The sequence below is a fragment of the Haemaphysalis longicornis genome, unplaced genomic scaffold (assembly GCF_048455015.1).
Source record: "Haemaphysalis longicornis isolate Haplotype H1 unplaced genomic scaffold, Haemaphysalis longicornis Haplotype H1 scaffold_3, whole genome shotgun sequence".
In the NCBI taxonomy this organism is placed as follows: Eukaryota; Metazoa; Arthropoda; class Arachnida; order Ixodida; family Ixodidae; genus Haemaphysalis; species Haemaphysalis longicornis.
Window position 1 is genome coordinate 48,089,577 of NW_027526335.1, and position 27,979 is coordinate 48,117,555.

Below are 27,979 nucleotides of genomic sequence, written 5' to 3' on the forward strand. Positions count from 1 at the left end.
CACTTGTTGAAGAAAGAGAAGGAGAGTGAGACAAAACCATAGAGAGACAAACAGATACATATGTGCTTTTAAGGGCTGCAATCACACCAGCTGACGAAATACAACCTTGATAGAAAGGGAGCGCCCTTCTGAATTCGATCGTTTATCAGTTCGTTACTCGCGCCTTTTATCTCCTGTACAGATACCGGCGCGAAAGCTGACACGCCGGACCATAGATTGCGGCCGTCTAGCAAAGCGTGCGAGACGTGGGTGAGTTCTTTGGGAACTTTCTCGGGAACGCTACTCTGTATCGGGTTAAATGATCTTGTAAGCGCTTTTCTTTATACAGTTGGAAGGCGTTGCCACTTATGCCATCTCTTCGCCTACTGAACAAGTTTTAATGGGCGTCTGTCAAATGCGTTATGCGGATTCTTCCTTTCATTTACTCGGCGCAATATTGGAGTTTTTTTGTTTTTTAAATCTGAAAATACTTAGTTGCTTCAATCTCGTGTAAGATATGCATGAATAATAGATTCAAGCCTAGCAAGAAAGTTTCTTGTAATCCTTCCGTTTCCATTACAGGTAGCAGGCTTTACCGAAGTATTCTCTCACAAACAATGCTTTCGTTTTTTGCTCCATAAGCGAAATAGCGGTCACGGCGATTTACGAATCCGAGTCCTCCTACAACAGCTCCACAGCTTTAGTCACTGGGTCACCGCGGCGGGTACTGCCCTTATACAAAAATGACAAACCACTAATGGTAATATTGAATAGGCTGATTGTTCATATAAAAATTTGGTTGCGGGACAATGCGAGTTCCATTATTCGTTGTTCGAGATTAGGAAAATTTTGTTAGTGCACTACCGGGATTTCTTTTCAACGCTTTCAAACAAAAATTTATAATGTATATTACTAGGTACAGCGTCGTGAGTAACCATTGTTTGACCAATGAAGACCATTGGATATTATAGCCTTAGGTGAATTTCTTAAGCAGGAATTATTCGCAAGCAGTTGTTTACGAAACCGAGTTCTACTTCCTACAAGTTCTAATTTTCGACTGGTCAGTAAATGCCGAAGCATTAATGCGAATTCTTTTGCGTTATGCGGATTCTTCCTTTCATTTACTCGGCGCGATATTGGAGTTTTTTTTTGTTTTTTTAATCTGAAAATACTCAGTTGCTTCAATCTCGTGTAAGATATGCATGAATAATAGATTCAAGCCTTGCAAGAAAGTTTCTTGTAATCCTTCTGTTTGCATTACAGGTAGCAGTCACGTAATGTCATCAAGCGCCCACCCACGACCGCACTCTATAATGAGTGCGAAGCTCCAAAAGGCAGTAGTCGGTCTTTTCATAGCCTTCCTGTTCCTCCCAGCCATCATAGCGCATGACCCAAGTAAGCAATGAAGATCTACACCTATTCAAGGGATGGTGCGAATGTCTGGAACGCAGAAACAACGGTCAAATCAAGCTGCTTCGTTGAGAGGCTTGCACCGCGGGTGCGCTGTGTGCGCAGATTAATATTACCTTATCTACGGAAAGATCAATTCAACATTCTCAATTACACACGTGCACGATGCATAAGGGAACGTGGGGCCGGAGAGAGACAGAGAGAGACACAGGGAGACAGGGATAGAAAGAGAGAGAGAGAGAGAGAGAAAGAGAGAGAGAGAGAGAGAGAGAGAGAGAGAGAGAGAGAGAGAGAGAGAGAGAGAGAGAGAGAGAGAGAGAAAATAAATTTTAATTACATCAAGCAAAAGCTGCAGAGAGTCGTCCTCATTCCAGGGTGCCTTGAGCTTGGGCCGTGTCTTCAGCCCCTCAGATAAAGCGCAGCTCATCTTCGAGGCCGGAGCCATGGCCTACGTCTGTCTCCCAAAGCTCTATTGAAAGGTGGAGAATGGAAGGGGAGGGGGGAGAGGTCTAGGGTAGATTTGTCGCAGCCGCAACTATGGGTCTGAGGGTCCCAGGCTCTCCCCAGAAGCAGCAAGGCGAAGTGGGAAAAATTGTGTCCAGTCAGAGAGGTGGAGTCTTGTGGCACGTGGGAAGGTGTTAACCGGAGGGGCACGGAATAATCCTTCCTGGTTCCTCGGTAGCCATTTGAGCGAGGAGGAGTACGTTTTACAGGACGTCCTATACTGCTGCGTAGTTTCCTGGTATGTGGCTACACTATGGATGTGGTTGTGGTCGCCTTCATCAGCGCTGGCTAGACGGGTCAAATCTCAAGCCGCGAGGTTGACAATATTGTTACCGGGGATTCCACTGTAAGGTGGGGCCCATACAATCCTGACCGGACGAATCACTGCTTAGTGAATTTTCAATGGAGTGTTCTCATTCCTAAGCAATAACTATGTCTTCTAAAACGGTGCAATTCATCTCCCGGGTCACTAGAATTTTTTCGCTGTATTCTCATTTTTTTAGGTGAAAGTTTATTTCATAAAAGCAATATAAACTTGTTAGTGACCAGACGAGTGTCAATGAGACAAGAGACTGTAAGGAGACCCTCGAGGATCTTTAACGTGCACCGAAATCTCGAACACACGAGAAAGAACGCCCGTGTGTTCAAGATTTCGGGGCACGTTAGAGATCCCTATGTGGTCAAAATTAATCCGGAGCCCTCCACTACGGCACGCCTCATTGCCTGCGTTACGTCGGCGCGTTAACTCCACAATCATCATCGCTTATGAAAGCATAAAATCATTACGTGAAAGCAGAAAGAGCTCGATAGAGCCCATCAAATGAGTATCCAGTATAAGCAGGCAAGAAAAAGATAACCTCTTGTGTACATACACTCAGTATGGTAGCCTAACCTAACACAAATAGTGGTAAAATCAATATAAACCAAATACATATAATTGGAAGTGTTGAATGTAAACAACAAATCAAAGTAATTTCAATCGACTTCTTCGTAAGCCGGCATGATGTGCACCGAGGAACAAAAGCTTTGAGAGTGCGATTTAAACGTTCAAATTTAATTTCTTTGTTGTTGTTCGGTCAACACTTGGTGGCTATTTGTAAGATAATTATCACGCTTCGGAGCAGTATCACCATACGCGTAGCAGGAACTCAGGCACCAGGAACCAGGCAGCAGAGAAATTTACCGTGGTTATGTATACCGTCCAGGTAACTTTCGTCTGATTGAGAACAAACGCGACTTCCTGCATGTTACCGCGCGTCTTTGAGCGGACGGCATCAGGTAAGGACAAATAAAAGGTCGGGACGCTATAACAGCTCTGTGTCAATCATCGGGTAGACAACATCGTACACAGAGGGCAAATTTGCGGCCTTGAATAGCAAATGCCTTTTTTTTAATCCCACACTCTAACGGGCCCTCTGCTACCTGCATGATATGTAAATGTGTTAAATTTGTTTCCTCGCAGCCAACAGACCCAATGTTCTTTTCATCATGGCCGACGACATGCGCCCAATGCTTGGTTGCTACGGCGACGAGATGGCGCTCACGCCGTCAATCGACAGCTTGGCGCAAGATGGCGTGGTCTTCACAAACGCGCACGCACAGGTACGCAGCTCTCGCCGTCATTTGTTTATTTTTTTTACTCTAACGGCGGCTTAGCCATAGTTGATTGAAGATGTTGATTCAAATTCGAATTTGGGGCTCATATATTGGGCTGTAATCTACATTCTCGTGGAGTAAGTGTCCGACGTGCATTTTGGCAAAAAGAAAATAGCTCGCTGTGTAAACTCATGGTAGCTAACTTTGTAGGAGATTAATTAGGGCGGAGCACTTTTCGTTGTATTAAAAGTTTAACGCAGGTAGCTCGTCATGTATCTACAATCTTCCGGAGGTATATGCGCCGACGCTGTCAATCAAAAACTCAAACTGTGCCCTGTAAACTTTCAAATTAGCGCTTGAACTACAAGGCTCAGCCACACCTATTTTTGTCTTGCGCAAGATCGAAACGAGGGGTTGATCAGATGCAAATAGCCGGCGACCGCAAAGGGAGCGCTTCTCGTCGCTGCACAACGATAACAGGTAAAGGACATATCTTTGTGGAACGTGTGCTTTCGCAGGCCCTGATCGCGCAACTACGCGCCATAATTTTTCCCTAGTTGCATGTTCGTCCCTTTAGAGATGCGTAAACAAAATAAGGAGGCCTAACAACCAATGGTGTGGACCAGCTAGATACCCCCAAAAGTAGAGAAATGTGATTATAATTGGCTTTAACTCGCAGTCTAAGGTCAAGTGATTAGATTGCGCAAAATATAGCTTTGAAAGCCTTCTAAGTCGTTTGCGTAGTTGTAAAAATTTAATTTCACGTCCGGTTTTTGTAAAAATTTAATTTCACGTCCGGTTTTAAGCGCCCATCACATCAGCCAATTCCTCCTTACTTTCTTTTTTACTGGGCATCTTGTCTTTCCTGCCTACTTCGAAGCGGGGTTTCACTCGCGAAGGTGCACTTACGCTGCAAGGTACGCCGTAGTGGACGGTTGCGGAGTCATTAATTACACCTTAAAATTTTACACGTGCGCTGAAATCTCAATACACCTGCATTTTTTTTTCGCTTACATCAGAAAACAGCCAGTATAGGGCATAATCCCTTGTGCTGGGCCGCCCAATGCCTTGGCCACTAAGCCACTACAGCGGGTTTTGTTTCGTGCATAAATTGCCCGGGAGCCAACATACATATCCGGCCTGTCTGTGCGTTTTGTCTGATGTAGTGTATGCGCGTTACACATCAACTTTAATGCAGTTCTGGTGAATTTCAGTGCAGCGTCCACAGATTAGTGCTTGATTAATCCCAACAAACCGATGTTCCTTTCTGTAGCCTTGCCGCCGTCATAAATACGTAATGTTTCAATCTACATCCCATTCGCCACACCTGCCATGCTGCACCGCCATGTACATACTTTCTACAGCTTACGTCAAACCAGTTAGTGTTCGTGGGAATGTGAATAAAAATGGCAAACATACCTGAAGAAGCAGTGCCTGCGGTGGACAGAGGAATCGATGAAGGGATATGAACGTCGTTGCTAGATAACACCCAAGAGCTTTGAAACAGGTACCCAAGCTCCTTACGTAAACGAATGACTTGCGGCTTAAGTACAGAATCGACGGCGTCAGTCAGCTGCGTACACAGGAATCTTTGATGCCGTACCACGGAACACGGTGGGAAGCTAATAGGGGTGCTTCCTGCGCACAGCAAGCCCTGTGTGGGCCGAGCAGGACCTCTCTGCTCACAAGTCGCCGGCCAGACACAGTTCGCGTCTACGAAAACCACGACCACTACTGGAGGAGGGCCGTTGGCAACTTCACCACGATTCCACAGTACTTCAAAGAGAACGGCTACCACACTGTCAGCGTCGGCAAAATATTTCACCCAGGTAACTACGTCGGTCCACTTGCTTCACTGCCAACCTCTTTTTCACCTTCCTTAGATACAAGATATCCGCAAAAAATTATCTTTCCCCATATTTCTAAATAAAGGGCTTGTTGTCTGCAACTGCTACCCACACTCGGCAGCTGCTGCTCGATAGAGGCATATGTGAATAGAAAAGGGACGAATGGTGCGTCGTGTGCCGAGTGTTTGAACGAAGCCCATTATGCACATCAAAATTAAAGCTGGCCTCTCCGAGGAAACATCTTCGAGTGCATGAGAGGCGATGAGGCGAAAAGAAGGAAATGTGCACTGTCGAGTCGCGAGTATTCGCGAGTATTCACTGTGTTGCGAGTATTCGCGGCAACAAGTGCTGTCCACGCTTTAAGCACTGTTTCGTTTTCTACCTTATATGCGTAGCTTTTTTTGTTCGAACTTTTCTCCCAGTGCTGATGGTTGCCTTAAAGGAGTACTGACACGAAATTTCAAAGCTGAGATAACTATGTAAAACGCTTCCTTTTTATCAGGAGATATCTCCCAGCAAGTTTCAACAGCAACCGTTCAGCGAAACATATTTAAAATCCATTTTAATCTTCGCCCGCACGAGAAAGCCCAGAGCGGGCCGACGTGACATCATCTGCTACGTGCCCCAAACTGCGGACGTCGGGGCTCCCGTGACGAAGCCGACGCGCTGGCTGTGGTTGGCGCGCGCTGCTCGGGCGTGTGTACACGTCATGGTTTTGGGACTGACGTCATGCTGCCCGGGCCTGTGGGGACGGCGAAAACCTCGGCCGGTCTGGGCGCGCGCGTGCGCTCGCTCGCGCGCGCTTCCAGAGAGGCAGCGATACGGCAAGAATGGTGACGTCATGTTATACATGCTGTCATGGCGGCCGCTCGGCGTTTTTCAGTCGAAACCGAAACTGGCACGAATAAACGACGCCGTAAATGAATGTTTACGCTGCGCTCGACCGCCTAATCTGTCATTCTATGATTAGTGGGCTGGTAGGCACGCATAGCAGCGAAAAAAACGTAACATAAAAATTTCGTGTCAGTACTCCTTTAAATTCCATAAAGATATCTGCTCTGCCAGTATTAAGCAGCCTGAACAAAAATTACTATCTAATTGTTATGAATACGTACTTCGTCTTGTCTGCTTTTTCAAAAGGCAGAAAAGTGTAATAGACAGCGAGTGAGAAGAGTGCGAACAATGCAGCATTGTTTTTATACCACCGTTTTATGTCATTTCTGTCTCCATTTTCTTAAAAAACATCAGGTGTCACTAATACTGCTGTTTTCACTAAAACTGCTGTCCCACTGTTTTAATTCAACTGCAGGGCCCCCAAGCGGACACCACCTCGACTACCCTTACAGCTGGTCCGTGAAGCCATTTACGCCACCATCATTCAAGTTCGAGTTTAAACAGGCAAGAACACTGCTCTTTGCTAAACAAATAAAGCGAAGCTTTCTAGTTCTGACTGATGGGTACGTCACGTGGAAAACGCACTGTAGGAAAGCCAACTTACTCTGACGGTGATGATGATGATAATCGTGGGTGAAGTGAAAGAAAAAAACTCTTTCCATGGTCCGAATCGAACCTGGGTCGTTCGCGCTGTGAAGCCGACGTATATACTGCGCCATTACGATTTTTTCTTGATTGCCGCCCTTAAACTCATCTAAAGTCCGTGATACATGTGATAAAAACGCTGGCTTTACCTTAACGAACGTATAATGCCAAAAAAGGGCATACACAACACTCTCGACTTCAGGCAGCCACTCTAGCGTACATGGTTGACATTTCCAGATCTCTGCAATACGGCGAACACTTCCGCAAAAATACTGACTTGCAGGCCTTCCATCAACGCCCGAGTATCACGTCGCTGTCCGAGATCTCCATATTTAAGGAGGACCGATAACATAAAAAAATGATAGGGCACTCCATTATCGTTTTCAACAGCCAGAAACCGTATGCTATGAGTATCCAGTGTATCCTTTTTCAACGTTCTCTGAAGGACGTCCCACAAGAACACCGCATCCCAACAGTCCCAAAATACAGGTTCAACAGTTTCGGGTTTTTTACACAATAAACAGACATCTCTCCACCACACAAGCAAACCCTTCTCAAACATCCATGTTTTCACCGGTACCACACCAACATGAAGTTTAAAGACAAACGTATTTCCACCGGATGTATACAGCCATTGCTTTAACGCCTTTGAAAAGATGTGGTCTTGGGCCATTAAAAAAACATGTATCTGAACAACGGAACTGGAAAACACAATTCAATGCCGTATTTGTATGACTTTTTTAGACACTGTACTGAGGTACTCCAACAAAAAATGCGCACAAAGAAATTGTGTTGCCTGTACGACCTCCCTTAAATATCAGCTGGCCTCTCAGGCGTAACACAGATGTGACGAAACAATAAATTAAGGAAGATAACTAGCTAGGGTGATCTGAATAAAAGTGCGCAGGATGGGGTCTTTCACTTCCCTCAAAATAAAAGAGACTACTACTTGTCGAAGATAAAGATGCGATAGCGACAAACCAACACTGTGCCCACATCGAAAAGGTTAAATTCTCCTTGTCTATTCCCAGGTATAGCTCCATATAAGAACAGCACATATGCGATGTAACCTCTGTACATTTGTACGCGAACAATGAATCTCGGGTCGAACGTACCGCAGTTTTGCCAAGAGAAGTATATTGCAAACTGCGGCTGCCGCAAACACAGACAAGACTTTACCTTCCCCTCCCACTTTTCCGCTTTCTCCCACAGCGCCTATTTTTTCTTTTCTCCAGTACGGGTCGCCATCTTGGTAATTTTATAGCGAAACCCCTACATATTTGGCCGGCGTAACTGGCCAGTTGATACTCTCAAACACAGTTGGACTAAAGCCCTAGTTGTCATGTCGAAACCACGACACTGGTTCAAAATTACGGAGCTCCCGCACTATGTACAAAATGTTTTGAGTATTTTAACTGAACTGCGAATGCTCTCCCTGTCACGGCAAAATACGTAGTGTCATCCTCAGATGCCGCTACCCAGACCTCGCACGCCTGTAACTGGGAAGCACGAACACTGCTGCTGTTCATTATGTTTGCACAATAACAACCAAAGTATAAACAAAAGTGTAAAGGTGACAGCCTACGTCATCGCCGTGCTGAACCAGTAACGTTAATAAATGAGGTTACACACCTGTTTATTATCGACGTTTTCGAACAATCTTTATCAGCTAATTTTGCATACTCGGTGAATATTCTACCGAAGTTGACATGTCGTGTATTGTTATACAGCAGCTATGAGTGTGTTCACCGAAGAGGCGGCATTTAGTGCAGCGCGGCAGCTTACAATCTCGCCTCATGAGCCCCGTCGCCGAACAACGAAGCCACTGCGGGGCCCTGCCTGGCACGACTACGAACGCCCGGCCTCCCGCTATACGGAGCTCATTCGGCAGGTCGTCGATCCGCACGCCGGCGTTGAGCCTGAGGGTCACCCACCCCATAGTCGAATGTTTTTAAGGACGCCCTTAACTCGCCCCCGTTCTCTTCCGTTGTCGGCGACACGACGGCAGTCAGAGCAGGTCGCCCTTCATCGTCCGGCGCGTTGTAAAGAAGACAGAGCAGCTTCATCCCGACACCCTGCTTTGCCGGATCGGTTAGCCACCACCGGCGCTCATTCACCTTCACGTCGGTCGCAGCGAGCATGCGCCTACCGCCGCTTTCACCTATGAATGTCAGGGCCCATACGTGGTTCATTTGATCGCCCCCAAGGCAAGCACGTCGGGGAGCAGTTCCAAACGAGCCAAAGCGTCCCTGAAATCCTCGACGTGATAAGGCCTTGCGCGAACGTCCGCGTGAATAAAAATTCTATATAACACACACCGACTTAAAGGAAGCGTAGGCAAACTGACTGGGTAATACTCTGTATCCTGTCTCTTAAACCCGTTTCCGCGGCCAGACATGGCCTTATACAGCGCTTCAACGGAGCCACGCATCCTGCGTCCGCGCAGGATGGGTGAAGCAAGCAGGAAGCAGAATGGCGCCATTACGACACGCTCGAAGCAGATTGGATCTGGACAGCAGTGTATAGACAAGCAAATTTAGACAGAAAAATCATGCACCCTCCGTCCAACGACAATTGAACGCGAAGCTTTCTTCATGCGAAATCAAATGGCGAAGGGTCAAAGTCAAAACCGCTGCGATCGAAAGTTAAATATGCGTGCGAGTCGAAATTAAAGCTCAACGACTCAAAGTCCAAACCGTCTGCGAGCCAAGGTCTAAACCCAGATGAGAACAAAGGAATTCCTCACAGGAAAGCTTCGCGTTGAACCATCGTCGTCGTTGGACGGAGGGGTGCATTATTTTTTTTAGTTTAAACAAACGTATAGTCGCTACAATACCGTTCGCTTAATTTTGTTCCTGTATAGGGTGTTTTCTAGGTAAGAATGAAGCGCCGGAAACATGGAATGTCAGGGTTAATGCAAACAGGAAATGGGACACAACCACTTTTTTTTGGTGACTTTAGACAAGTCAACGGTTTGACGGACGCCAGTCTGATCGGGAGGGTACATTTGGCAGAGAAAGAGGGCACGAACCACGTAATGAAAAAGAAAAACTTAAAAAACGTTTCTGCTCCCGCAGAATAAATTCATTGTGAATATGTAGCCCTGTCGTACCAGCTACATGTAGCATGTAGCCCTGTCGTACCAGCTGGCCGGTGGGTGATATTATACGCCTGTCACACGGGCACTTTCAATCGCGATTGAGTCGATCCGGATCGAGATCAATCCGAATCGTGTGCTGCTACACGGCAGTTCTTGTCGTGGTCGAGCCCGATCCTGCTCGAACGCAATCCTGGTTTCTCAAGCGCGATTGAGGTTTCCAAACGCGACCGGACGAAAGCGGTCAACCTCTCGTCCCCGCTGACTAATGGCACAGAAGTTAACAACTATAAGTAACGCCAGAAATTGTATCAAATAACTTGACCCAAATAAGCATGCGGTAACATTTATATAGTTACATATACATACGATCGCGCGAAGTTACCAGATGCCGTCCGCGAAGGACACTTCTGACGCCATCTGGCGTACGTGAGTAAACCGGTTGCATCTTCGAATCGGGATTGAAACGTGTCGCGTAGCAGCGGCGGTGCCTCGAGCGCGCTCTAAAAGGCAATCGCGCTTCGCTCACACCCATTCCCTCCCCACTCGATCCATCCTCACCCACATATGGCCATCCTTCTTTCCCATCCCCGCTTGTCCACACTGCGGGGACTACGACGACACCCCCCACGCCATCTGGCACTGCCCTGCCCTGCTTCCTCTTCCCCTACCCAACGCCCCCGACTCCTGGCTGTCTGCCCTCGCGCGCTCGGACGCCCAGTCCCAGTGCGCCCTGGTCGACAGGGCTCGGGCCTATAGAGCTGCGCTGCCACGGCTCCACCGTCCGAACAAACTTAGCCTGGCCAGGAATAAAACGTGTTTCTCTCTCTCACACACACTGCATTGAAAGTGCCCGTGTGATAGCTGTATAATCTGACGCAGCAAGTGCATCCAAAGTCCTCACAAAACTTCAATCTCTAGCGTTATGCTGCCGCCCTTGCCTGCAGATGTTTACTTATCCTAATGCCTAAAAATTACAGGCTACTTCTCTCTAAATTTAATTGTGCGTGCGTAACGTGGGGATACTGGAGGTATTATGGACTTAAGGTCATAGGGTTTTATAATTTTGATGCGATACTGCTTGTATTACATCGGAAAAATGACTTCCAGGTGAAGCATTTAATTATGGTTGGCACGAGGACGTTAAAACCTATCTGCGTTAATACATGAAGTCTTACGGAGGTGAAAAATAAAAGGTCCTGGGTACTCCCCATAGTTGTTTGGGACATCTTGTATTTTCACTGTACAGATTGCCTTCCCAGAAGTTTACCCGCGAAAAGTAGTGAAATCGGTGTATAGCACTCAAGCGCACTGCACAATGACTCCCTCTTTGTAATGTTGACTTTCCCACGGCGTTTTAGTGTATGGCAGTTAAGTTTCATGGTTGTAAGAGAGTCTTGTAAGAAGAAAGCCTCGGAGGACTCTGCACGAGTACGAAAGCCACAGTGCTTCGCACTATGGAAGACTTCCTTATACCAGTTTTTAATGTTTGAACCTTTTTAGTGTCTGCGAGGATGAGTGCAATATCATCACGCACCGTGTTTCGTCAGGCATTTGCTGGTGCCACTAGAAATTTGGTAACCACCAGCTGGTCTATACCGACGCACTGGTATAACCAAAGCTCTCAGTTGCATACATCCTAAGCAGAGGTTTCGTCGAACTGTTGCTACAACTTCATCGCGTCTTTGTGAAACGTAAAGATATCAAAAATTCAAGCGGCGCCACCACAACTTCTAGTACTTTGTTCACACCGGCCGAGTCGTGCTGGAAGAGTTTCGCGGTGAATCATACTGCAAAATTATCGCTTAGCGCTGGTTGGTAGAACCTGGGTGGTTAAGCTTGAGCAGCGGCCCTTCTACAGAAGTGCGTCTAGAAACAGACCAGCTGGCGGAATTACGGCAGTCGTGCACTAGACGGCGTCAGATTGGGGATTAGGAGTTGGCATCCAGGTGCGCATTGTATTATTCCTACGTTTTTGGCGCCGGCATCAATATTACCGTCAAGTGGCTAGCTGATATCTCCCATTGAAACTCCAGTCACGTGAATTTGCGGGCGGTCATATCAGTCTTCTTCTAGCTCTGCGGCGGTTGGTCGGGCTCAGTGACACTCATCGACCGCCGTTCTCACGCCTCCTGCGCCGTGATGAAAACTGTTCAACGCACTTTCTTTGTCCTGGGCACAGAACTCAACCGTGATCATATCTGGAATGCTGAAACATTTAGGCTTAGACAGCGGATTTTATTTAGTTTCCGTTTGCGGGCACCAGTTTCGGAACCGGCGTCTAGACACTTCTACTGTACAGCGCCGACTTTTTTTCTTAACTTTAAATGAGCAAGACCATTTGTACGTTTGGGTTTTCCAGATTTAATGTCATTAGCTTACCAACCCATTTTTCCTTCACCACGTGCACGCACAAACACGTGCGCGCACGTGTAGCCTGTCAAACTGGTATTGAGTACGGTAAAATACCATGCAACCCCCCCTCCTCCAAGGGGATGGGGTGGTGAAATAACAGCGGGAGTTTTTGCACGAGATTAGGATGGCCACCAGGACGACATGTAGGGAAGGTGCGCTTACAAGTTAAGAAGTGATGAGCGTAGTAGGGCACCTCGATCACGCATATGCAGGGTATTACATCGATAAATGGAACACCTAAAAACATTTTCCTGAGTGGGCCACTCTTCCGTTCGCACTCAAGCTTCACACGAAGGTCGCATTTTGTGTAATATTTTGTTTGACACAAGAAGTAATGACGGCGCTTTTCTGTTTATTATGAAACTAAATAAAAACGATTTTCGCCTATGCGAAAATGGCGGCCAATTTGGACGTGCAAGTCGATCTTCAGCGGCACCTTGGATATGGAAAACGAAACGCGCGATGGCGATTCACGCTAAGAAGTCAAATGAGGTAGCACACGATGAGAAACCCTGTTTCGTCGATAATTTATGATCGCGACAAATAGTTATTATAGAGCTCATAGGAATCATAATAAAGTATTCCCGTGGTTCATCGTTACCAATACCAGTCATCCGTTTTCAGATCGTCGGTCACCTGTAGTGCCAGCTACACCCCTTTTCTAAACAGGCACCACAATTCTTGGTTCACGCTTCTTTCTTTGTTCCCGTTTTACTTTTGTTATTCTGTGCCTGCGTGCCGTGCTTGTGACGAGTAAAACGAGAACAACGTAAGAAACGTGAGCAAAGAAATGTGATCCTTATTTAGGACAGTGGGGTAACCAGGCACGTATGGCTACAGACGAGCTGAAAACAGATGACTGGTATTTACAACGTGTAACCGCGTGAATACTTTACCATGATTCGTATAAGCGCTTATATAAGTATTTGTGGACATAAAAAGCTATCGAGAAAAGAACTTTTCAGATTGTCTACTACCTTACTTGGCTACTTGCCACGCAAAATGCAAAATTAAAACTACACTATATAGTCAGCGGCATAAACTGGATTTATTTTTGCAATAACAAACGGAGTAATTAACCTAATGAGTGATGGCAAAAATTTTAGTTTGGTGCACTGAATAAACCCAACCAATCGTGCACATGCGCCGTCTCTACGCCGCGAAATACAGCAGTTATTTAATACACCTCGATGCAGTTAAAACTGGATGTAACGAAGTTGACGAAAATTCGCAAATTTTTCGTTACAAGCAGGTTTTCGCTACATGCAGGTATCGAGTTAACGATCGTGTAAATGAAGCCGAAACTAAACCAAAATGCTAGACATCAAGGATAGTGAACTCCCCCTTTAAGAATTTATTTCGCAGTGAAAAAGGGCGGGCTCTGCGCATTCTGCTTTCCCACGGAGTTAGTCAGTGCGCGGCACTCCACAGAATCAAGGTCACTTCCCCCTATATTCTCAAACGTTTTTTAAGTATCAATTTTGCCTTTTGACAATTTTCGGTGCATTAACCAATTTCAACAAACAAGTGTATGCTGAAAGGGCGCCTTTTAGCGAGCTTGATGCTCTTTGTCACACTCAAACTTTTCGAGGGGGTGTTAGCTGGGATACTGTACCGGAAGGCAACGTTCACCTTTCTAGCCGGTAGAGACGGCACATGAAATCGCGAGCTTGTCTTGAAAAGACAAAACTTTTCGTTTTCTGACAGCAGAACTCATCACCGACGAACCTACACCTCAGAAAATTGGCCGCGTATCTGCTCCTTTCGTTGCAAATGTCGTCAAAAGACGATAGTCTTTGTGGACAGTTGATAAGGAAATGCCCCCTTTTGCTTTCCCGCTCACCTCTAATGCTGTTCCTGTGCCGTCGCGCTCATCCCTAGGTAAACACACAAAGCATTTGCTCAGGGCGATTTGAATTTACCGAGTTCCACTTGTACAGGCCGGGTTCCTCGATGCCAGCGCTGCAGTACGGCGGAGACGCGCATGAATGGAGGCGGCCGACTAGAAGGTTTATAGAGCCGCGTGGCCGTGCTCCACGTGCGTTCCAAGCAGAACATGGCTAGTGGAAGCTTTCGTTGCTGTTGCCGCGTGATTTTTCATATGCCGCCAGGAGGCGGCGGTTTTCTGCAGTAGATGTAGAATATCATATGCTGTCGAAGAACCAAGCATCCATAATTTTTTTTAATAAAGGAACACTGTAAATATCCCTTGTGTACTAATTTCCTGTCTTATATTTGCGTAATGCCTTGTTCTTGTTCAACAAAGTTGACAAGTACGAACCTATAAACCGGGCTCACACGTTTACATGTGGCTGTGTGTATATAAGACTATTGCGCAATATCAATTTTACTTTGGCCGGGTGGCTGAATCGAGTCACAGACGGACAGACAGACAGACAGACAGACCAAAATTTCTGGGTTTAAGTAGCCCAAGAAAGTCTATCGTCTTTAAAAATCCGTGGAGACGCTTTCTGAGGTGAACGTTCGTGGTCCTAGCACCTATCCGACACCCAACTCACACAGGAAACGGACGCTAGTTTGCGGTGCGGGCAAAGGTCGCTAAATTGCGCATATCTGCAGATGATTTTTCAGAAAAAGTGCAAAAAACAGTGACTCATCAGCGTAGCGATGTCGTTACATCAAGGTTAACCGTCGCCATGCCTTCGTTACATAGAGGTCGCTAGCATATGGGCTTCTATGGGGCCGGCAGTGTAGAATGGAAAAACTTTGTTAAATCCAGGAATGTGTTACAAAGAGGTCCGTTAAATCGAGGTTTAACTGACTGTATTTTGATATGAACTAATTGCGGTCTACCCACGCATTCCATCATGTCACCTGAATCAATGCGCGTTCGCCGAGAACTACAGTCACGCCGTCTTACCATGCCCTGCAGGTTTGCCCGGATCCTAGCGGAACACCGCAGAACAACCTGTTGTGCGCAGTAAATGTCTCTACTCAGCCCCTGGGAACGCTTCCTGACATAGAGAATGCGGAGTTTGCCTCGAAATTCCTCCGGGAGTGGGCTTCTAGGCAGGCCGATGGCAATACGCCGGAACCTTTCTTTCTGGCCGTCGGATTCTACAAGCCGCACATTCCTTTCAGGATACCCACGCACTACCTTGGTAAGGCTTGTCGGCTGTGTCTCTTTGTCCTTGGCGGTACAGATCGTATTATTGTTAGAAATTTAGGTTCCATTCTCAGCACGGGTGCTTCGTTGAAGGTGCTGGTCATAACGCGGGACCACTGGCTGGGATGCAACAAAGTTAAGACCACCAAAATAACTGTTCCGTAATTACTAAGCGCGTTGAACGTACGAATGCCACAATACATGTCAAAGTGACCTATGTGTGCATTTAAACGCGGTGGAAAAACGCGAAAATCATTGTGCACTACGATATTATGTTCGATGCTAATCGACAGCGAGTAGTATTCTCATGAATACAAGATTTCAGCAATCTTTACTCGAACCGTGCTTCTTTTCATAAAATGAGAGTACAGATTGGCCTAAATTTCAGAAATAAAGACGCACAAAAACATTTTGTCTAGTTCACTCCAAAGGGCTACTTACGCATGTAAGGGGCGATAGAACGTGCAGATGGCTATGTTCGCGTCGCATCCATAGGGAATCGGTGAATAGGCCGAGGGTCTGTGACTCCAGCCAGGGCAGTTCTCATCTTCCCTGACTGATTTCCCTGGGTGTGCACGTGAGAATTGTGGTTGTTTTCGTTGACGTCGCATTTAAGTTGTAATTGGAGAACCGGCCGTGAGCTTCCTACGCCACCTGCCATGCTTAACGACCAGTCCCCTTTAAGCCGCATGTTGGAGTGTGCATTCAGCCTTAACGTAAGCTTAACGTGGAGCCTAACGCTGAACCAAGCAACGCCAATTTCATTTAGGCTTAAAGTACCCCAAAGCAAAACTTGAGGCCTACCCTGCGGACCATTACCGTGAGTTGCTACTGGTGTTCGTTTCCGCTTTGTGTGGAAAAGTCAGTTCCGGGAACGGCCGGCAGGCCTGTCTAAATTACGGGGTGCCAGCTCAGTAGCTTCTTGGCGCTACCTGTTACAGCGCTAAGCAAACTGCAGCTCGCGCAACTGTCAAGCAATGTGGGTTTAGACCTATGAGCTTGATATAGCATTACAATACCAAGGCAGCCCACAGAAATCACCTGGCCTGTTGCGCCGTGAAGCTCGACGGTCTCCTAACTGAAATATTCGTTTACGGGAGGAAAGAAAGCATGACGTTTAGCGTATTAGGAGTTCGTAATTGGGACATGACGAACATATTATAATACTTGAGTTTAAATTGGGTGCAGACGCGACAAGAAAACCTGTGAGATGAAACGGTTTTATGTTGCTTGCACGCTCAACGAATTTCAATATTATCATGTGCCCGGCGTGTGACTAAACAAAGTAATTTTTTTTGTGATTTGGGTACAAAAGGGTTGACAAGGGCGTTATACATTCTTTTTTCTGTGCAATCACCGTATGTCTCAAGAATAACGTCGGCCACGGCTCGTAGAGCTAGCAAAAGTGAATCAGAGATTTTTCTTAAGCGCGCACCATGTGTTCTTTAGATTGACACAAATTTATTTTTCATTCTTTTTTTTCCTGTTTACCTTGTCCGGCCACTATGAGGAAATATTCCAGCAGATGAGTCCTAATTAAAAAAATGGCGCAGCTTGTACTAGTGACGCACGGTTGGATGTAGAGCTGAGGTGGACCTAGCTCCTTCCCACAGCGACAGCGGATCCCAGGAGAGAGGGAGCAGCTGGACTCCAGCAGTGCAAAGCCGTTTTGACCGGCACTGCAAAGCAAAGACAATTAAAGTATCTACAGATTTTTATTCAGCAGTAATCGCCGTCATACATTTTGTCGTCGTCGTCCGACGGCACAGCCGCTTAGGGCAAATCATTTTGTAGCGCGTCCTCGCCTCGGTAGACTTCGACGTCTTTGTGAGCTGGTCCGGTGGCCGTGTCCAAGTGTGGATTGTGACTTGACAGATTTCTCGTCGTCGTCTTCAGCGCGGCGCACACATGGCGCACCGGTCGACTCACAACGACGATGACGAAGGTGCACGCTCCTCACGTGACTTAAGCTTACGCGCAAGCCGGGACGGCCCCCGGCGCTCTTCACGTGGAGCACGCTCACGAGTGCGCGGTATTTTTTTTTTTTGCTAAAGCCACTATGCGAAGGTCGTGCCGGACGACTCGCGCTGGTTTTTTCTTTTTTTTTTTTGCTAGCGCCAACGGACCAAGCTAAAGCTCCAACAGCTCTGCTGATAAACTGTAAGGAAGGGTGTACATTTCCGCTGCCCCACAGAGTGTAGCGAGTACAGCCTAACGACTCTTAATTCTGTCGACAGACCTGTACCCGATTGAAAGAATCAAGCTTCCGCCCGACCATGAACTGCCTGCCGGCCTGCCCTCCGTCGCCTGGAACCCTTGGACCGATCTGCGAAAACGCCACGACGTCAGCCTGCTCAACGTTAGCTTTCCGTACGGACCCATGCCAGAGGACTTTCAGGTGTGCGCTCCATCCGCAGTGCTAACAGCAACATTGTCCTCGCTACGAGTACAACGGGCGATCTGTTAGCGGGAATGAATTGAATTTCGCTGCGGAATAGCTAAACATTCAAGTGGCAGTTTAAGAACTTCTCATTTAATTTTTAAGTATCACCAAGGCATTTACGTAACACTATATTGTCGCGTACAGCAAATACGCGTTGGGGGTGTTGGTAAGCTTTACTAAAACGCTATAGTAGAAGGAGCAGCGGAGAAGAACGCTCTTGACCGCGAAGCACTCGAGCTGCCAGAGCAAGACACTGATGATGATGCGTTCCCGGTAGCGCTCGTTCGTCGTCGTCGTCGCCTCGGCTGGGATGTCACAAATTAAAAGTTCATTCAGATGCTTGTGGGTACGTGACAGTTTACCTCCCCTCCAAAGGAAGCATCGTCCCGATGCTAAGGCAGAAAGGAGCGGAACTTCATTTGCGACCCGTCACGTCCTCGCGAAGAATGGTTTCATGCGGACTATGTGGACGACCTCGGGCCGACGACGACGGCGCATTGTGGAAACGCTGTCCACCGGAGTAACTGCATACGTGACGTCGCTTAGTTGCTGCAGTACTCTGTAGGGCCCGAAGTAGCGCTTCATGAGCTTCTCGCATAGCCCTCTTCGTCTGATAGGGCTCCATACCCACACGTTGTCACCAGGCTGGAAAGCGGCGTGCCTGTGGCGAGCATTGTAAGTAGTAGCATCATGCAGCTGTTGTTGCCTGATTCGATGTCTTGCGAGCTGACGCGCCTCTTCCGCGCGCTGGGCGAACTCCTGCGCAGTCGTGTCGTCACCCCCACCGTCGTGAGGGAGCATGGCATCTAACATTGTGGTTGCCTCCCGACCGTACACAAGAGCGAATGGCGTCATGCGCGTGGTTTCTTGCCTGGCGGTATTGTAGGCAAAAGTTACGTATGGTAGAACTTGGTCCCAACTCTTGTGTTGCTCGTCGACGTACATGCTCAGCATGTCTGCAAGTGTTTTGTTTAACCGTTCTGTCAGTCCGTTTGTCTGCGGATGGTAAGCTGTCGATTTTCGGTGGGATGTACCTGTGAGGTTCATGACGGCGCGCACCAAATCTGCGTTGAATGCGGTACCCCTGTCTGTAATCACAATTGCCGGAGCTCCATGGCGCAAAACAATGTTTTCGATGAAAAAGTGGGCCACGTCGAGAGCTGTGCAACGCTGGAGGGCTTTCGTTTCGGCGTATCGTGTGAGGTAGTCGGTGGCGACAAGTATCCACTTGTTGCCGGCATGAGACGTAGGAAAGGGGCCTAAGAAGTCCATGCCGATTTGTTGAAACGGGGTTTCCGGTATTTGGACAGGTTGAAGTAAGCCGGCTGGGCGTCCCGGTGGTGTTTTATGACGCTGACAGTCACGGCAGGTACGGATGTATTGCTTCACTGTCGAAGGAAGCTTGGGCCAGTAGTAGCTCTGTTTAATTCGGGACATCGTACGTGCATAACCTAAGTGACCAGCGGTTGGGTCGTCGTGGCAGGCCTGTAGTATTTCTGGTCTAAGGCTCGCGGGAATAACGAGAAGAAAGTCTTTTCCATTCGGGGCGAAGTTTCGCTTGTAGAGGATGTTGTTTCTTAAAGAAAAAGACTGGAGTCCACGTATGAACAGCCTTGGCTTGTGCGGAGTTCGTCCTTCCAGAAAATCTAGAAGTGGCTGCAACTCAACGTCTTCCCTTTGCTGATCGGACAAAGTTGTGGCGTCGATGGCACCAAGAAACGCCACGTCGTCATCATCTTCCGGTACAGGGCATTCGACTGCTGGAGCTCGAGATAGGCAGTCGGCGTCAGAATGTTGTTTCCCTGACTTAAAGACAACCGTCATATCAAATTCCTGAAGTCGAAGGCTCCAGCGGGCGAGGCGACCCGTAGGGTTTTTCAAACTGGCCAACCAACAAAGGGAGTGGTGGTCGCTGACAACTCGAAATGGGCGACCGTAGAGGTACGGCCGGAATTTCAAGACCGCCCTCACAACAGCCAGGCATTCCTTCTCTGTAGCTGAATAGTTAGACTCCGCGCGGGACAGTGTTCGGCTTGCGTAAGCGACAACTCTCTCCGCGCCGTCTTGCCACTGAAGCAGCACTGCCCCAAGGCCAACGTTGCTAGCATCTGTATGGATTGTGGTGGCCGCATCTTCATCGAAATGGGCGAGCACAGGCGGCACTTGTAAACGACGCCGCAGGTTCTCGAATGCAGCCTGCTGCTCAGTGGTCCAAACGAAGGCGACGTCATTGCGGGTGAGGCTTGTTAGCGGAGCCGCGATGTGGGAAAAGTTTGGGATGAAGCGCCGGTAATAGGAGCATAGGCCTAAGAATCGCCGTACGGCCTTTTTGTCGGCAGGCGTCGGGAAGTTGGACACAGCGGATACTTTGTCAGGATCGGGCTTGATGCCGGCGTGGCTGACAACGTGGCCCAAGAAGCGTAGTTCTTGGTACCCGAAATGACACTTTTCCGCTTTAAGTGTGAGACCAGCTGCTCTCACGGCGCGAAGTACACAGGATAGTCTTTTCAAGTGCTCTGCAAAGGTTGACGAGAAGACGATAACGTCGTCAAGGTATACTAGACACGTCTGCCACTTGAGACCGGAAAGGACAGTGTCCATCATTCGTTGGAATGTTGCTGGTGCCGAACACAAGCCGAAAGGGAGCACTTTAAATTCATAAAGTCCGTCCGGCGTTATGAAGGCTGTTTTCTCGCGGTCGCGCTCATCCACCTCGATCTGCCAGTACCCGCTCTTTAGATCCATCGACGAAAAGTAACGGGCATGACGAAGCCTGTCGAGGGAGTCATCGATCCGGGGCAATGGGTACACGTCCTTCTTTGTCACTTGATTGAGCTTTCTGTAATCAACGCAAAATCGCAATGTGCCGTCCTTCTTTTTGACCAGAACGACGGGTGATGCCCACGGACTTCGAGAAGGCTGGATGACATCGTCGCGCAACATCTGCTCCACTTGGCTGCGAATTGCGTCCCGTTCCTTCGCAGAGACACGATAGGGGTTTTGACGAAGTGGCCTCACATTATCATCAACAATGATGCGATGTTTTGTAAGCGGAGTTTGACGCACGCCAGATGTCGAAGAGAAACAGTCCTTGAAGGTCATCAGCAGCGCGAGGAGGGCTTGTTGTTCACTGAGAGGCAAGCCGGAGTTGACATCGATGATGGCATCGGAGCTGGTTTCACCAGGTGCGGCGCCTTGTAACGCAAAGCAGTCTTCGCCATCAGCTATGTCTTCGAAATAGGCAACTGTCGTGCCTTTGGCGACATGTTGGCGTTCATTGCTGAAGTTAGTAAGCAGTAATGCTGCACGGCCATCGAGCAACTGCGATGCCATGACGGAACAAAAGTTCATCGATTCGCTCTGCTATGCCGTCAACATTGCTAAACATGTCGCAGTGAACTGAAACTAGCATGCAGGACCGCGGTGGTATGTTCACGTCCTCGTCGATAACCCGCAACGGCGCTCGGCATGCTGCGAGTTCTGGTGGGCGGTGGCTCGACGAGAATGTAATTAGGCGTTCACCAACGTCGATCACAGCGTTGTATTCTCTTAAAAAGTCCATCCCCCAAATAAGGTCCTTGCAGCACTCCTCGAGAACCACGAAACTGCCGACAAAATCAGCGTTACCAATGGCGATTCTGGCGGTGCACTTCCCTATTGGAGTCATTAAATGGCCTCCAGCAGATCGAATCTGAAGTCCACACCATGGCATCTTCACTTTTTGTAACCTATCGGCGAGGGTCTGACTAATTATAGAGTAGTCTGCACCGGTGTCAATAAGAGAAACCACTTCATGTCCATCTATACAAATTACGAGGTCGGCGCTTCCAGCTTCGGCGAAAGACATTCTTGTGGTATCCTTTTCCGTCGGAGACGTCGAGGAGTTTTGAAGGTCTTGCGTAGTTAGGCTACGAGCAACCCTGCCTCCAGAGGTTGCTGCTTTTAGTTTCCCCGCCTAGGGCTTGGGGATCTGCCTCGCAGTATCCCGCGGAAGTTCTGACGGTTGGGGGAGACGTCGTTCGCTGGGGACGGTGAACGTGGTCGACGGTTCGGCGAAAGGTCTAGTCTCGCAGCAAGGTATTCCTCGATAGCAGGGGGTCTTTGTCTAAAGCAAGGGCGTGGAGCCGTGGGAGCGAATCCGGAAAGCCCAATTTCGCGGTACGGACAACGGCGGTAGATATGGCCTGCTTCGCCACAGTGAAAGCACAGCGGCCGGTTGTCATTTGTGCGCCAGACGTCGGACTTCCGTACCTGTCGTCCAGCTGAAGTTTCCATTCGAGGCCAGGGATGCGGGTTGGTGTGCACTCCCTGACGCCAGGAATCGGTTTGGGGAGCCCGTTGAGGTGCTGGAGTAGGCGGTACAGGTGGGTGACGACGGACAACCGACACATAGCTTGGTTGGAGCTGCTGCGGCTGGCTCTCCGGAATGGCCAAGGCTTGCCGGATCTCCTGACGCACGATGTCGGCGACAGAAGCATGCGAAGGTTGTGAAGAGCCTATCCCGTGCAGCTGCAGTTCCTCTCTAACTATCGATCGCACGATCTCACGCAGGGACCTGTCACTGGATGCAGTCGCTGCAGCAGTAGCGCTTGGAGAACCGCCGGTAACCCGGTCATATTGCCGGCATCTGTCCCGCAGGGCATGCTCGATGGCTGTGGCCTCCTTAATGAAGTCCTTCACTGTGCGGGGTGGATTTCGTACGAGGCCGGCGAACAGTTGTTCCTTCACGCCATGCATTAGATGCCGTAGTTTCTTCGGCTCTGACATTTCAGGGTCGGCTCTACGGAAGAGGCGTGCCATGTCCTCTGCAAACATCGCCACCGTCTCGTTCGGTTTTTGGATGCGAGACTCCAAAAGGCGCTGAGCGTGGTCACGGCGGTCGCTGCTGGCGAATGACTCCAGCAGCTCCTGGCGAAATTCCTCCCAAGTAGATAACCTCGCTTCGCGGTTCTCGAACCACGTCCTTGCACCATGTTCTAGCGAGTAATACACCTCACGCAGCTTTTGACGAGCGTCCCACTGGTTGAACGATGCGACCCGCTCAAACTGCTCCAGCCAATCCTCGACGTCCTCAAACACCTCACCGTGAAAAATGGCCGGCGTACGTGGCTGTTGGAGAGTTACCTGGCAGGGAAGTGGTTGCGTCATTACTTGGGGTGCTGGGGCTTGACGTCTAGGTGCAGTGAAGTCAAGGTAACCGCACTCTGGAGACAGTCCGCGTTGGCGACGACTAGCCCGATGGACAGGTGTGTGGACAGGGTGAGGCCGTTCCGGGCTGGCCGAAGGGGTCCTCTGCATGGGGTAGTCGTACCCCGCACCTCCACCAGTGTCGCGTACAGCAAATACGCGTTGGGGGTGTTGGTAAGCTTTACTAAAACGCTATAGTAGAAGGAGCAGCGGAGAAGAACGCTCTTGACCGCGAAGCACTCGAGCTGCCAGAGCAAGACACTGATGATGATGCGTTCCCGGTAGCGCTCGTTCGTCGTCGTCGTCGCCTCGGCTGGGATGTCACAAATTAAAAGTTCATTCAGATGCTTGTGGGTACGTGACAATATTAAGAACGTACTTAAACGGCTGAAACAAGACAGGCAGCTTTATGTTTCATTATAAAAGTAAGTGCATAACACGTAAGGAATGCACAGGGTGGTAACTTGTGCCAGAAGCTACAAGATTGACTGACATTGTTTCTGTTCTGGTGCTCTTGATACGTGACAAAAGAAGAAAATGCTTACTTTGCGTGCTTGTAGATGATTTAATGACACTATAATCCACTAATGGGTCTGCTGTTTAAAACGCATTTTGGAGGCCAATAAAATACGCCGGAGTGAAAGGGTATGGGGAATATATTCACATTTGGAACTTCTTTGGACCTCCAAGGTTCTTAGCAATCCCGCATCTTCTCTTTTTGTCTCCATCAGAAGAACAGCCGAAGAGGACGGGAGTACAGAAAATGGAATATCGCAGACAGAAATTAAGATAGCCATTATAGATTTGCGTTGTTTGCATTGCAAAAAAAAATGGTTTTAAAATACAGACATCGGGCCGAAAAGATACCACACAGAAGAAAACGTTTTTCCCTCATAAATTACAAACTGGGTGACACAAATTTTCGGGGAAGAAAGCACTCACTCTATTAAATTACCCTTGAGGCATTCAAAGAAAATATCGGTTATTTTAATCGGTTCTGTTCTGTTTTTTTAAAACGGCTAGTCGTTGTTTTGTGCCTTTCTGGTCTCGCAGAAAAAGATCCGCCAGCATTACTATGCCGCCGTGACGTACATGGACGAACAGGTTGGAAAGGTATTGTCATCGCTAGAGGAGACGGGACTTCGCAATAACACGCTAATCGTCTTCGTGGGCGATCATGGTAAGTGCTTATACTGCGCCCGAATGCAGTCGCGGATTACGCGATGACGCCTCCCAGAACTCTAACAAATTACGAAGTCTCAAGTAACGCTGCCCTAACAATTAACGCTTGGTGTGTTTAACGCCCCTCTCATCTCCCCGAATGTGTGCCGAGGCTGTAACCGGACATTTGCGGTTCAAACCACTCGAATTTAGTTATTGGCGCTTCACGAGTAGTGGGTTCGACGCAGCGTAATATTTCTTTATGCCTTCTTGGGTTGTGTTTTGAGAAGTAGTCTGCTTTTTATATTTTCTTTAATTGTGTTTTATCTCTCTCTTCTTCGGCGCCGTTTTATGACCCATATTTCTTACTTTTTTTGTAAAAACCAATCTAGCATAAACTTGTAATTAAAATATTACTTTAGTGTCCGTTTATATACGCATGCGTTCTACTGAAATATATGCCAGAGTTGGCTTATGCTGGACTTTGTTGATATGTACGGGCCATGCCACCAATTTTACCCGTTTGGCAATGTCTTACCGCTGTGTACTTTATGTTGACGCTGTTTGCTATGCCAATACATCTTCAGTGTCCACCCCCTCCCACCGCCCAATATAATATAAATAACAGGGGAATAACATTCATTCCAATTAAGCTCTGGCAAATTTAAAGATACTGAAAATTATTAAAGTCAGTAGACACCCAAATTGTATTCTATAATGCTGGATAGGAGGAGCAGGAGCCGGGAAAACGTTTATTTGAGCCGATCATAAAGAAAAGAACAGTGGATGGCATCTTTTCATTCCAGAAAGCCGCGGCCTACCGCTGCGACTCGGGCCCAATCGCCCAGGCATTCCTGGTCCTGAAGCCGCGAGGTGTAAATAGCACAGGGCTTGGGTGGTGAAGGAATTCCCATACGAGGTGTTTGGGATCCCGGTACGCCGCCGGCAGGGCAACTCTAGGTGTATGCTGAAGGCGCTATGTGGTGGAGGACAGGGGTATGATAAGAGGTACTGGAATAAAGACGTCGCCACATACGGGCAACTGGAAGGATGAGTGACAGGTGTGGAGAGGAGTACTGTAGTCTAGACCGGTGGTAATGAGTAAGGATCTCAGTTTATCAGAGTGGGATGGGAGGGTAGCTGCGGCATGGCGCCGAGCCTTCCTCTGGGAGGCCTGTGAGAACGACCGGGGAAGGAGGTCGCGGGTTTTCTTTGTATAACACCTGAAATGTATTCGCCACGGGCGCTGAAAACAGCGTCAAAGAAACGGAAACGCCAAGATACGAAACGCCAAACCCTGTCAAATCCGGAAACGCGGAAACGCCAAATCCTGCCAGGATTCTACAGGATATTAATTGCATGTAAAGAATTAACGCTTCGTATTTTCAATGAAGTGTCTCTCTTTCTCTCCAGGTTTTCATGTATTTGAAAACTTTAATTTGATCACACGGATTGCACAAGTTTTCTGATGTATTATTGAATGCATCACTTCCTGTGCTACCCAAGGTTGGTCCCTGGGAGAACACCAGGAGTACAGCAAGTTCAGCAACTTCCAGGTGGCGACGAACGTGCCCTTGATTGTCTCGCCGCCTCCCTCGCATCGACACCGCGTGGGCTTCGGTGCAATGCCAAGATTCGTGAATGACCCCGTAGCTTTGTTGGATCTGTTCCCTACCCTGACGTCCTTGGCGTCACTTCCTATGCCGCCAAGATGCAGTTCACGGCGTGAGGGCTTAAGAAATGAAAGCACGTGCACGGACGGCATAAACATGGTGAGCATAAACCGAGGTCCCTTTCCCTGTACACCTTGAAAGAAAACTAGCCCTTTCCGCTTGCCAGGCGAGGACACGGGAGACTTCGAGGACGCGTTTGGTGAGAACGCAACCTCACGGGAAGCCCTTGCCAAAAACTATGGCGATGAAAGCGCGAGACTGGGTTATGAAGGAGATGGTTTGGTGCTTGCACGTGGCACGATGATGATTGTTTGCTAGGCGAGAATGACCAGTTCGGAGGCCATTAGGAAACAACGATGACGCTGGTTTGCACACCTAATACAGCTTAGTCTTTGTCAGGTTGGGTTTGTGATATGTGTAAACTAGTGCAATCACGCCGGTACTGAGAATATCCGTTTCCTCTAAACCACTGGGCCGTCCTCTAGACTTTTGGAACGTACTTAAAGCAAGCTTGCAAAAAAATAGCATCCTGCCGCAATATAAAAGCAGAACGCTAGAGCAAAAAGGTTGATAATAAATATACAATATTGCTGAACTAGGTAAACATAGTTATATTAATTAGGTGCTTCGGACATGTTCACGCCGCCTTGATTTTCTAGCGGATAGCTGGGGTGTGAAGGTCGAAATTTAAAGAGTTTTCACGGTGCCGTAACCTGGCGAAAAGAATATAAATTTGACTTTATGGTCAGAACGGGTTTCGGGTGGGATGGTAAACGTCAAGCACGTTCAGGGCCACGTCTGGTTTAGGCTTTTGAAATCTGGAACAAACTACTTATTCACTTGCGCGTCAATAGGGGGCTTCGGTTGTAACAATGCATCTTTCCTTTCCAGTTCGAAGCCGCGAAACGTGTACAAATACTGCACCAGTACCCAAGACCTTCGTCTGCTCCCCAGAACAACAGCGATCAGCCGCGGCTCGGGGACATCCGCATCATGGGCTACTCGTCACTGTCGTGCGACTACCGCTATACCGAGTGGGTCGGCTTCAACCCACACACTTTTCGGAGAAATTGGAGCGACGTCTACGGCGTCGAGCTCTACGACCTCCGTACCGACCCCCGTGAAGACAACAACGTCGCGAACAATACCGAATACAGACGAGTGGTCCAGGCCCTGTCGTCTGAGCTACACAAATTGGTCGGCAGCTAGAGAAGATTTTATTAAGTTTACCCCCCGCATGATGTCACAATAAAGAAAAACTCTTGCCTTTTACATGAATCATGAACCATTACTGACTCCGACATATGGGGGAGCGTTCAACTACTGTGCTAGGCACCCCGGGTTTTAGCACCATAATTTGTCCTAGAGAGGAGCATGAACACACATAAGAAAATAACTTCATTTATTTTCTGTAGGCCTGAGCCCTAATGCTACGAAAATAACATAGCATCCAATGATTCTCGTCTTCCTTCTCTTTAGAAATACGCTCGTTTCATCTAGGCCTGCTGGTTCCTTCGTCTAACAAAAATTTTCTACACTTAAAAAATGTGTGCTCATTATTCTCTGATGAAATGATTTAACGAAGTTTTGAAGCGAAAGCCTACTTACCAGGACCGCGCGTCCGGTCAAAAACCTATTGTATTTCCACATAGACCGATTGCTCTACCGAAAGATCGGATAAGATATCTGGACACATGAGGGCGTGCGTGAAACCAGTTTTTCACTTATGTTGTAGAAGTATAAAGGAGGCTGTGGTTGTAGCGGAGGACGCTCAGCACCCCAGCGCAAGCGGCTCCCGCGAGACGGGGCTTTTCCTTTGTCTGCTGTCTGCCGCCGGCTTGAAGACAGTCCGCCTTTGTGGAAGACGCGTATTGGCGACGTCGGTGATGGCTTAGTGCTGGGGTCATTCCCCCCATCTCTTCAACGGTCACTGTCGGGGGAGGCATAACTTGTCCGGCCGACTCCTGGCATTAGTCCTGGTGCCGTTGCCGTCTGCTCGCT

General features: G+C 48.2%; 2 protein-coding genes across 2 annotated transcripts; one reads left to right on the forward strand and one right to left on the reverse strand.

Moving 5' to 3' along the window:
- Positions 1-179: 179 nt before the first annotated feature.
- Ids (iduronate 2-sulfatase) lies at positions 180-27,256 on the forward strand. Its single transcript, XM_077703128.1, has 10 exons — positions 180-249; positions 1,243-1,374; positions 3,356-3,495; positions 5,138-5,318; positions 6,646-6,734; positions 15,281-15,509; positions 17,752-17,912; positions 24,198-24,324; positions 25,812-26,077; positions 26,870-27,256. Exons 2-10 carry the CDS (start codon positions 1,257-1,259, stop codon positions 27,185-27,187), a joined length of 1,629 nt encoding a protein of 542 aa, XP_077559254.1. The 5' UTR covers positions 180-249; positions 1,243-1,256; the 3' UTR covers positions 27,188-27,256.
- LOC144173607 (uncharacterized) lies at positions 21,913-23,618 on the reverse strand. Its single transcript, XM_077701959.1, has 2 exons — positions 22,209-23,618; positions 21,913-22,062 (listed from the first exon to the last, which is right to left on the reverse strand). Exons 1-2 carry the CDS (start codon positions 23,253-23,255, stop codon positions 21,913-21,915), a joined length of 1,197 nt encoding a protein of 398 aa, XP_077558085.1. The 5' UTR covers positions 23,256-23,618.
- Positions 27,257-27,979: the final 723 nt, after the last annotated feature.